Below are 11,246 nucleotides of genomic sequence, written 5' to 3'. Positions count from 1 at the left end.
TTAATTACCCGACTACGGTGTTGTGGTTTCACACTTGTTACCACTGTAGGAACAAATCGGTGACATTGATACCCAATTTCGAAAAGGCAAAAAATTGCACACTGAGTTGAGTTTTATGAAAAAATGTGCCAAACAGTAGTTATTCAGAGAAGCGAAAACGACAATGGTGGGTCGTTATGAACTTTACATGGATAATAATATATTATTTACGCAAAAATATAATTCAAATATCAGTGCATGGACAGTGGACACGCTGCTGCATCATTTCTGACTTAAAAGGTCCCCGGAGTCTAGAGAAAGCGGAATCGTGATTTAATGAGAATACAACAAATTCCAAAGTCCGCGTTTACAGTTTAATCTCTTGTATTCCTCACAACGCACACGCACGGCTAACGCCAGATTACGACTTAAGCAAAGTGAGCTTAGAAATAAGAGAACTTGTAGCGTCGTTACCGCCAATGTTTTAGCAGCGGTTCTTAAGTGTATTCAACCAGCCAATCATTATCGTCAATTCCATTGTTCGCGAATAAATATGTTCCTACTTGCTAGGATAAAACCCCTATGATCCGTGATACAATTGCAATATACTATTATCTATGCTTGGTAATGAAGTATTCAAGTGAAAAGCAAAGCGTGCGCCCCGCGAGCATTTGGAAGGTTTGAATCAGGTCCGCGACGTAATTTGAGCTCGACACCCCTGGTTTACACAGTAGGATATTTAATCTCATACCGCCATTCTGTTGATGTGCTTACTGAAGCATTAGCAGTTTGAAGCGAAACTGCTACGTTATTTCCATAATTTTTAAAATAAGGTGACAAATTGATTGTTCATCGTTTTGCAAATTCAAAGGTCTCGCAGACCTTAAAATGGTTCGCGGACCCTCGGTTGAAAACCGCTGGACTAGACGGATGAAAGAGATTGAACGCCGCCTCGTTGAGGGCATCTTCGTCAACGGAAGCAGGATGTCAGCTGAAGTGATGAGATTCAGCATGTATGCGTTGTTGAGATAATAAGCAGCTGATAAGTGGTCACTAGTTTTAGCAGATATAACAAACGGGAATATTTCTTTGTCAAGCACGTTCGAATATAGGCTACATTAAGTGATCAAGTGCTTGATTTATCGGTGATTCATAATGAAACAGATCTTGTTTGCACTGTTGATTTTATCCATGCTCTTTTCCATTGCCTCGGTGAATTCAGCGATCTTGTTTTTGCTATTGGGATGGAGGTATAATACTGCAACGAGAAATGATTTGTGTTAGCCGATCGGGTGGTCAATTTCCTGCCACAATTCTTCGCATTGATCAATATTCAAGTTGAATTCAGAACAGATTTTGTAAAATATGTAATCGTCTATGTAAAGTATATTCGAAGTTGTAGCCCTGTAAGATCTGTCCCAGCAGGGTGCCAATAATCTTCCCGCGCTACCCTGCTCCTAACCTCATTTCCCACGACCTAAATATTATATCGATAAAGTAGTCTGCGAAGCATGTGCTTTGAGAGATCGCCAGTGTAGCGCCGTAGCGGGCGTGCTCGCGCTCAAGTCACAGAGTCGTATACAGACAATTAGATACATCTAACTGTGTTCTTTCTATTTTCGTTAATATATTGCAGTATGATTTGATCCTGGTAAATCTACAAGTTTCTGACCACTAATTATTACTATTTGGCTGTTCTGTGCTACTAAAGAAAGCTCCTTGGATCTGCGTGTGTGATCGGGATTGCAAGAGTAAACTGAGAGCGGTCATTAGTCAGTCGACTTGTGCGTACAACAGGAACTGTAAGCTGTAGCGTCGACTCCAATCAAGCACTATACCAGCGTGTCTTGCAACAAGTCGTTGCAGCGACCGCTACAAGCCCGATATATTCACGTTTTCTGAGGTTTCATTCGGAAAACTGACTTCCGAAATTGCTACAAAGGTGGGAATACTTTCCAAGTCACAGACCAATTTATGACGATCGGCAAAATGTGCACGTGCACCTCCACTCAAGCCCTCCCAAAGGAGAGGAGATTTGTTTCTCTTCAATCGATATATAGTGGTGCATTCGTTTTTGTGTTTCAAAACTACGCACCATTGGAGATAAAAACTAAAAACTATCCAATGATAGCTCCCGATATAACAGCGGCAATTTAATACCATTAACCGCGACCTTTTGATTCCGTATTTCGTGGCTCTAAATCCGATTCGTTAACTGTCCGTAAAATACCAGCGTTATCCTGCTCTCAGCGTTGGTGTATCAGATCAATTGGTGAAAATCTATCGATCGTTATTGAATATATCCACTTCTCGTCTTCAAAATCCTGACTTTTGAAACTAACATAACTGCTTGAGAGCGAAGAAAACACGTCCACTCTCCTCGCCGTGTAAATTGGTGGTCCGCTTATGCTTATGGTCCAGACTCCTAAACCCGAATTCCATTCAAGAAATAATACACTACCACTCCCAACTCCGATTGTATACAAAAGCTGCCATATTTTGAAAATGTATTTGAATAAATGCAAGATATTTTCTGAGGTCAATGGCTTGGTATCACGTAACATTGAAATGAACTCCTAAAACCTGAAGGACTTTTGCACGTCCTCACCTCTGTTCTCCCCTCCATCGCTCATTTTTCGTCATAAATAGTAAGCAAAATTGTATTTGATGTAGCTGGAACATGCGAAAACCAACTTCTGTGATATTCAGATTGTGAAAAATGATTCACATTGTAATGACAGAGGCCCAATTTTAGACTTTTGAAGTAATCCACTACAATACATCAGGCTAAATTCATCTACAAGATTCCAATGGCAGACCGAGCCTATGCGGATTGCACCTGCCCACAACAACGTACGATCAATATGAATTAGTGCGTTGAATATGTATTTCAAACATTACACTATACTTGTCAAGATTCACGGGGCTACACGTTTCAACTTTAACGAAGCACTTGCATAAGTCGGGCGATTATATCGCACATGAAATAGGCAGTGGTCAGATTCAGTCGGTTCTATAGAGACGCTTCATTAAATTTTAAGAGATCAGTTAACCAGTTGAAGGTATTACTGCGGTGCGGGTAACCAAAATGGATTATTTTTATGTCGATAGCAAGGCTTGTGACAAATCATGATTTGAAACTGTGAAATGGTGAAAATTACCGCCCATGAGCCGTTTGAATTTGCCTCGAATCTTTAAGCATTCCCCGAATTAATACGAATTAATCGTTTTACCAATAGTGCGGCACATAACTCACTAATTCAAGGTGATTAATTATCATAACCACACCACACTGGGCAAAATTTCTGCTGGTTCAGCCAACCGCAGGATTTACTTAGTATGGAATTCTGGGCGGATCAAGGTCAATCCGACTGTCCAAAACAATGAAGTGAAAGGACCCAACGCAATTCTGAATTAGAATCCAGATTGGACCAAGTGCGACATAGCGGATCCGTCAACAAGTGAAATTTGAGGTAACAGGTGACTCAAATAGCTTTCCCACCTATTCCGTGGAGCAGCAATGACAAAATGCGAGTTCATTTTCCAAACAATGAGGAAATTGATGCCAATCAATGCACATTGCACCTAGGGCTGTTAAAAAAAATTTTCCTTCAGATTTCACTGGCTACTTGATAAAATTGTTAGGTTGGTTAAAAGAAAAGCTGCACATCAACTTTGGCTCAATTCCAGCCAGTAGAGGCGAGATTCTTGCAGTAGAAGGTTTGGGATTCATCATTAAAAAAATTAAATTTTAAATTTTTTCTGTCGACCCCATAAAATTGTTAGGCTATCAGTAGAGATGATGCACACCAAATTTGGCTCAATTCCAACCACTAGAAGCGAAGTTATTGCAGTAGAAAAATTTGGATTCGAATAAAATAGTATTTACGGTGACTAACTTTTTAATTATTTATTATAAAATCATGGAATTGTAAATTTTTCTACTGCAACAACTTTGCATCTAGTGGCTGGAATTGAGCCAAATTTGGTATGCATCATATCTTTTTTTAATTCAGTAATTTGTTTTAATTTTAATTTTTTAATGATAAATTCAAAACTTTCTACTACAAGAATCTCGCTTCTACTGGCTGGAATTGAGACAAAGTTGGTATGCAGCGTTTTCTTAACCAACCTAACAATTTTGTCAAGTAGCCAGTGAAATCTGAACGAAAAGTTTTTTTTGAACAGCCCAATTGCACACTCAGCAGCATGCATGTCAAACTACACCATCAATTGTGGAGCAAGGGCGCCATAATAAACCAGTGAATGCATCCTGTAACACACGGGAGCATGCAGTCAGACTACTATATCCGCCGCCAACATCCCGTTCTGTCGATTGACGAACGTTATTCAAATAACCAGTATTGACAATATCATCTATAGATGGCATTTTTGGCCCCAAAATATCTTCCTCTGTAAATTTGTACACAAACGGTTGACCAGACGATACATTAATCTGTACTGCGTTACCAGATCGTCCAAAGTCTGTCATGCTATCGACAGTTGAAATATTGGAAAGTTCGATCTGACTCATACTCATTCTCTCTTCAAATGTCTTCGATGATGAGTCCATTTCAAGTTTCTGTTGATGCATTGCAAGAACCTGCTGCGCTGAGAGGTGCCTGTTATTTTCCAAGTCGTCTAACAAATTCTGATGCTTCATACGCTTGGATTCATTCTCTTCTTTCTCCATTTCATCTTAAATACAAATATTGAAAGTTACTGTTGAAGGTGTTCAAACTATTTGCTCATACATACATTGTGTGCATAGAAACATACATTACAACTAAATCATGATTCTGAGTGCAAACTAGAATGGTGTTACAGAATACAGTTCTAGGATTTTCATAGAATAGTAAATGGAGAACTAAGCTAAAGGATGAGTAAAATAATTATTTGTCGGAGTTATCAGTGTAACGTTTCTTGACAGCTATGTACTACTTTATAGTACAATTTTCAATAATGGGTCGATAGTGCAGTAAAGGGTTACCATATTTTTGTGGATAAAATTATGGACACTCTTTAGCGCACACTAGCGAATTTTAAAATGAGGTATGACACATTATCTGTCAATATGCTTCAACGTTTCGCCTATCGAATCGAGGTAGTCACGTTCCGGATCAGGAGCCTAGGTATTTGGTTGTGTGTTGTAACCGGGACCGAAACAACATTTTTCAGCCCCCTCCGTCCAAATAAACACTAATCTTGGTCCCACCATAGGGTATTCGATGCAACTTCTGTAGGGCTACTATATGCATCTGGTCGTTAAATTTTTTCAATGAAATATGTCAATAACATTGGTTCTTCCATATATTACTATAAAATTTTGATCCTCTCTCCGCCCACATGATCATAGTTAGTGGTAGAGCTGGTGGGGGATGACTTCGAAATGTAGGGAATTGTACATCGTGAAGTCATGTTCATGTCTCAAGCACATGACTATTTATGAGCATGTGCCAGTACGCACCAGCAGGTCGCACGTCCAGTTGTTTTCAACCTGTTATGGTCGCAACAGAATTTCCAATTTGAAAATGTGTCACGGCCCAGCACCTTTGTCCAGGCTAACTCACAGCCTATTTTGAAATCCAATTACGTTCAACATCTTCACGAACTCTAGAATCGATAGAATCGCTATCCTTGACTGAAGCATCTAAATTGCCTTGACCGACTCTAGGAATATACCGTTCTCCTATAATTGAGATCACAATTAGACTTATTTCGGTAAATGACGAGTATTTTTATTTAGTTTGATTGCATTTTATGCAAGGGCGCAGCGCGAAGAAAATTTCAAAGTGTGATAAATCTGTCCAAAAATAATATCGCGTATGTATATTTACGAAAAAAATTTCATGCTATTTCAAGCCTTCAAAATTCCGGACATTTGGGCATATTTTAGAATTTCCTCCCGGACACAGTTTTAAGAGTGAAATTCTGAAGATATGGCAACCATAGTGCAGTAACATAATTGAGTGAAGCACAATGATGAATGTGAACTTTCCAAAATGCTCACACAATGAGTCGTTTTTGGTACGGTATTGATAATATTGGACTTCCAATGCTGAACAGAAAAAATGTTGTCATAAGAGCATGTGAAACCTAAGGCTTGAGCATGCAAGATATTGTCGACACACTCATTTACGGGAGTCAACTCGTCAGCATATTTTCCTTCATGCAAGTCAGCAATGATCACTTCAACTACCACACAGTTGAAATATGTCCCGCCTAATTCAGTAATTCTTCAATGCAAACCTCTGATTTTCCGCTTTAGCTCACTCTGTTTCTTCTCCTTTTCAAGTCGACTCAGAAAAAACGCCTTCTCGCGATTTAACCGTGCTTGATTTTTCTTAATGAGACTTTCATTTTCCGCTTTATACCGGGCAATTTTAGCCTTCGTTGCATCCACGTTAGTCCCAGTGAGTAAGTTCTCAATGGTTATTTCCACTTCTTCTAGATAATCGTTGTACTCTCGCAAGGAGGAGAAGTCATTCTCTTGCTTGTTAAAAATTTTCATCATCTGCTTGCGAATATCAACTTCCTTGTCGACAGCTACAAAATACCCAGTGTTTCAGGCGTTTCAATTTGAGATAAATATTAAGACCAACCTGTATCCTCAAAAAGTTGTGTTCTGAATCCACTTTTACGAAGTGGAGCATTGCATTCGGGACATATCCCAGCTTCTCTAACAAATAACTGATCCACACAGGCTTCGCATAATGCATGACCGCAAACATTTATCATTAACCTCAATGAGGGCTTATTGTACTTAGTAGTACGGCACCGTGGACAGCCTAGCTCATCCATTGTATACAAACTGACTAAGCTGTGACAAAATGTTTATTAGGCAAGCAATTCTATAACATATTAGAATGGACAATAAATAAGAACAATAAAAACATACCGTATAAATCACACATAGGCCAACTTCAATTCAATAACACTGACTATCAGTATGAGTAATTACAATAAAATTTATTTGAGAAAACGCAAGACGAACTATTGGTATAAAATCATCATTAAACGGAGAATGAAACATTTTAAATTGACAATAGGCCGGTGCCTGCATGAAGCCAGCACAATGACGTGGATTTGCAAGAAAGGAATCAAATTTAAAACAGTGTTGCAAACCAGCGGTATATAATTCCAGGAATTACAGACCAGCGAGGGACTACCCTGGCTTCATTCTCCTCTATGCATATCTGGAGTATATTTTGAAACTGTGGGAAGGTAGCTAAAATCATTAGGACAGGATATTCCTTGCATGATGACCAGAATTAATTATATAATCTCTGAAGCCTATTTGACGCAGCTATCGTCATATGCCTCAGAGACCATTTCAGTCATGAAATCGTCACAGGAATTCATTAGCACAGGTTTAATGAGGTGTTTAGTTTCAATATGCTTCAAATGAGACATCACTGAATGACAATAAATAAAGCCTACCGCAATAGGCTAAATTTATCACCGAGCACTGCGAGAAAGTCTGCGAAAAACCCTGTCCAAGTTGGCGAGGACACGCAACGTATCACAATGACAAATGAAATGATACATCTAAATTGCAAAGGCACCTGAGTACGTGAGTACCCTGTGTAACAGTGGAATTGGTTTCAGTACTCAATTTCAATACATTAAAATGTTGCAAAGGTCTGCGAAGAGAATTCACGACAAGGACAGGCAATATTTTAGCACCTAGTCGCGGGTCATCGAAGATACCATTGCGAGATAGGCAACTGGCGAAGGAGTGTGAAATCATATCGCACTGGTGCTTGTCCCATCTTCGTCCGATCCACCACTACCGGCAAACTGCACTGCGCTAGACACATTTCGTCTCAGTGCACCAAGTTTTTTCAGCATCGGCTTATGCCCAGTTCCGTCTTCCCTTATTCGCCGCCTGAACTGTTCGACCCCATCGACATCATCCATCATTTTCATGAGAGACGTCAGGTCATCTTCGCGAATGGGCGCCACGGAGATATCGCGCACCGCCCGAAATTCACCACAATTATTCAAATGCTCGTTCTCCAAGCGGAAAAAATTCCACACAAACCGACGGAAAACTTCAAGCACTGTAAAAATTGTATTCAAGACAGGCTTCGGCACTATAGTCTCCGTTGAAGCTTGTTCCAGAGCGATCTTGAACACCCACGCGAACCGCAGCAGAGAATCTTCAATTATACCAAAATAATAATAAGCCGTATAAGAATATACAACCTCTTCCCTCAACCACTTATTTTCGCCAGCATTCTTATCAAGAAATCCCCAATCCATTTTTATATCCCAGGCTAGAGTGTAACAGCTGTTAATGAACAGGCTGGCAAGCCAGACGTAAAAGTACACGCTGTGTAATTGACGGGTGTGTTGATAGTGAAGAGCGAACAGTGCGCTAAAAGTAACTTTGAAAAACGTTGTCGAATACTTTCCAGCATTGACAAAATGTGGGAACCATTTTCTGGAATCGTAAAATCTCCTTATACATTGCACGAACCGTATCCACGCCGGATAACATGCCAGGACAGCACGGAGTCCATACGCGTAGGAGCCACACACTCTTGCATCTGGGTCTGCCTGATTCCAGCCATTGTAGACATTTCCATCGATACTATAATAACAGATGATAAATTCCAAATCCAGAAATAACGAACCTAAACTTGTCAGCTGGTCCGCAAGCCAAAAGTCGGCAAATTCCACAGGATAAAACCCACAAGCCAAAAGCCGCCACAGTCTTTTCAGCAACCAAAATCTTGCTTTGTGATAAAAAATTGGAAACGGGTTCAACAGGAACACGATGTAGATACCGTATAAAATTCCAGGGCTGAGATAGACTGGCATGCCCGGTTCGGGAAAAGGTGCCAAGTTCCCAATAATCAATAATATACCACTGATTGTCCACAGGACCGCCGAGATCGCAGCTAATTCAAATAAATGATAGGCGGAAAGATGCTTTCGCGGATCGATTCCAAATATCAAAACGTGATTCACCCCAGCTGATCGCCAGCCCCAAGTATTGATACCAATAAAAAAGAGGAATAAGTACAACACAAGCCCAGGTCTATACAAGTCGACCACTAGCCATGGATCGAGTTGTACTTCGAGTAATGCGATTCCAAGAATGGCCGCAACAAAAGAAACAAAATACATTCCAGTGAAAAATCCCACTCTATAAACCGTCCACCGAGGGTACCTTTGATGCTCTGTCAATGGAGGTACTCTTAATCGTTTCATTGCTTTTGAACGATCCCCGCCTTCAAGATCATTGATGTAATCCGTTTCTGTTTTCAAGATCAGCTGGCCAATGTAGGAGTCTGTATAGAATGGAGCGGTCTCCACATTCTCCATCCTCCATTTATGACCTCTGTCGGTGGCGAGATTTTTATCGTGTTTTTTCAGGATTTTTCGGAAGCCAGTGAAATTCAAATCTTGGTAATTTTGCAATAATATCAAACTCAAATAGAACTCGGAGAATGCTAATTTCAAATCCTTCACTGTGCGGACTTGCGTTTTCTGCTTGTTGGGGATGCGAAATTCACTCTTTCTCCTAGAACGTATGCTTCGTCTCGCCGCCTTCTGCGCTTGAAGCTCACTTTGCAGGGACGTGAATCTTCTCGTCGACTCGGCAAGCTTTTCAGAAAAAAATGTGTTGACTTTTGTAAGCTCCTTTTCGCATACCGCGAAAAACTTTTCCTCAAATCTCGCAAAGTACCTTTGCATGGACAATTCTTCGGTGAGTTCAGCGTCCGGACTCTGTTCTTTACATTCATACAATAGTGTTTTCAGAAACTCATAATCGATGTATTGACTTCTCCATTCCGGAGTTAGATGGGTTTGCAGATTCTCCCCGAATTTCATCGCTTATAAAATGGAGTCCTAATTGTAGTAATAATAGTAAGCTTATACAACGAATATGTCATCCATTTACAAAATCTGTTGGAAAAGGCAGAACTTAAGGCAAGTACTAGACTGCGAACCAAACGTGATGTCAATTCAGCAGATCGCTATAGTTGGATTAGGCCCATATTGTCAAAATGAGCTTTGATAAATATTCATTCCAAATCTACATAGGTTAATACAGTGATTTCCAAACTGTGTGCCGCCACAGATTTTTAGTTGTGCCGCGAACATTTTTGAAGAAGAGCTGTAAAATATTTTGAAAAAGGCCTTAAGACTAGTATACTGATAAATAGGCACAAGTGACAATGGAAGCAGTTATGGTATTCTAATCCATCAAGCAATCTTTCCACAAAAGAGCAGTTACGAAAATTCAAAGCAATTTCTTCAAAAGAAATTCGGAGGTTTTTAGCTGTCGGCTATCAAATCCTATTCCATAATCCGTGCAGAAACAATCAGTATGGTATTAAAATATGCATTTTGATGGCTAGGTGGACATGGCTTTTTTATTGAGTGTAATTAAAAGCTGTAAACGAGGGACACTGCTTGGAATTAATGACGAAACGCGGGTTGTTATTCGTGATTATGTTTGTTCGGCGATTACAACGCAAGTGGTTTTGTTCGCCATATCCAAAAAACCTTTTACCATCTACGGATGTGCAATACAAAATGCAGGTAAGTTTGTGAACAATTCAACCTCCTTTCTATTGTATATGTTCTTAATGTAATAAAAAACATCGATGTTTTTTAAAGCATCTTTTCTCGGCCCAAGTGTGCCACAAGAGTTTTAATGATTATCTAGTGTGCAACAAGCTAAATACGATTAGGAACCTGAACCACTGGGTTAATGGAATGGAAAAGCTTTACATAGCAAATGACATTCAAAATTCTTTACTGTGGATATCTATAATAATTATGTTGAATTTTATATTTTACAGAATACTCCCTTAACAGCATTATACCTTGCCCTGTACATCGATAGATGATGGTAATATTACTGTTCTCTATGGTAAGCGGTGATAGAATACTACTGTCTACGGACTGGTATATATATCTTCAATATACGATACGGTCACAAACTCTTGATTAAATAAGTATTAATTCTACTCGTACTTCAGATTGGCGATTATGGTCAACTCAAAGCTTCAGAGATGATAAAGGCAATAGTGATGAATATAGTGTAAGTGAAAAAATGAATATCAGTCTCAACAACTATCCGAATCCATTGAAATAAAAATAATAGTAACAGAGGTGATTAAAGTTGTCATAAACTATACTCAAGTAGAAGTAACGTGGTAAATTTATACTCAAGTAGAAGTACAGGTATAGTAAATTCCAATTCCAATTTATTCCAATTTTATTTATTATTTATATAATTCCAAAGT

The 11,246-nt window shown here is 39.4% G+C and overlaps 2 protein-coding genes across 2 annotated transcripts; both read right to left on the bottom strand.

The window, feature by feature from the left end:
* Positions 1-2,625: 2,625 nt before the first annotated feature.
* Positions 2,626-6,788, bottom strand: LOC145433467 (CDK-activating kinase assembly factor MAT1-like). The gene is made up of 3 exons (XM_080310581.1): positions 6,582-6,788; positions 6,229-6,525; positions 2,626-4,677 (listed from the first exon to the last, which is right to left on the bottom strand). The coding sequence occupies exons 1-3, from the start codon at positions 6,778-6,780 to the stop codon at positions 4,196-4,198; spliced, it is 978 nt and encodes a 325-aa protein (XP_080166707.1). The 5' UTR covers positions 6,781-6,788; the 3' UTR covers positions 2,626-4,195.
* Positions 6,789-6,799: 11 nt separating this feature from the next.
* Positions 6,800-11,155, bottom strand: LOC145433465 (solute carrier family 53 member 1-like). Its single transcript, XM_080310579.1, has one exon. It carries the CDS (start codon positions 9,820-9,822, stop codon positions 7,726-7,728), a length of 2,097 nt encoding a protein of 698 aa, XP_080166705.1. The 5' UTR covers positions 9,823-11,155; the 3' UTR covers positions 6,800-7,725.
* Between the last annotated feature and the right edge of the window lie 91 nt (positions 11,156-11,246).

This window comes from Botryllus schlosseri, chromosome 2, assembly GCF_051294905.1.
Source record: "Botryllus schlosseri isolate E-star chromosome 2, Bs_hap1, whole genome shotgun sequence".
Lineage (NCBI taxonomy): Eukaryota > Metazoa > Chordata > Ascidiacea > Stolidobranchia > Styelidae > Botryllus > Botryllus schlosseri.
This window is presented reverse-complemented; position numbering and strand designations above follow the sequence as displayed.

Coding starts and splice junctions, on each gene's coding strand:
- LOC145433467 (XM_080310581.1), bottom strand. CDS start 6,780: ATGGATGAGCTAGGCTGTCCACGGTGCCGTACTACTAAGTACAATAAG. Junction 6,526..6,581: donor ACAACTTTTTGAGGATACAG/GTTGGTCTTAAT, acceptor GGTATTTTGTAG/CTGTCGACAAGGAAGTTGAT. Junction 4,678..6,228: donor GCTAAAGCGGAAAATCAGAG/GTTTGCATTGAA, acceptor TTTGTATTTAAG/ATGAAATGGAGAAAGAAGAG.
- LOC145433465 (XM_080310579.1), bottom strand. CDS start 9,822: ATGAAATTCGGGGAGAATCTGCAAACCCATCTAACTCCGGAATGGAGA.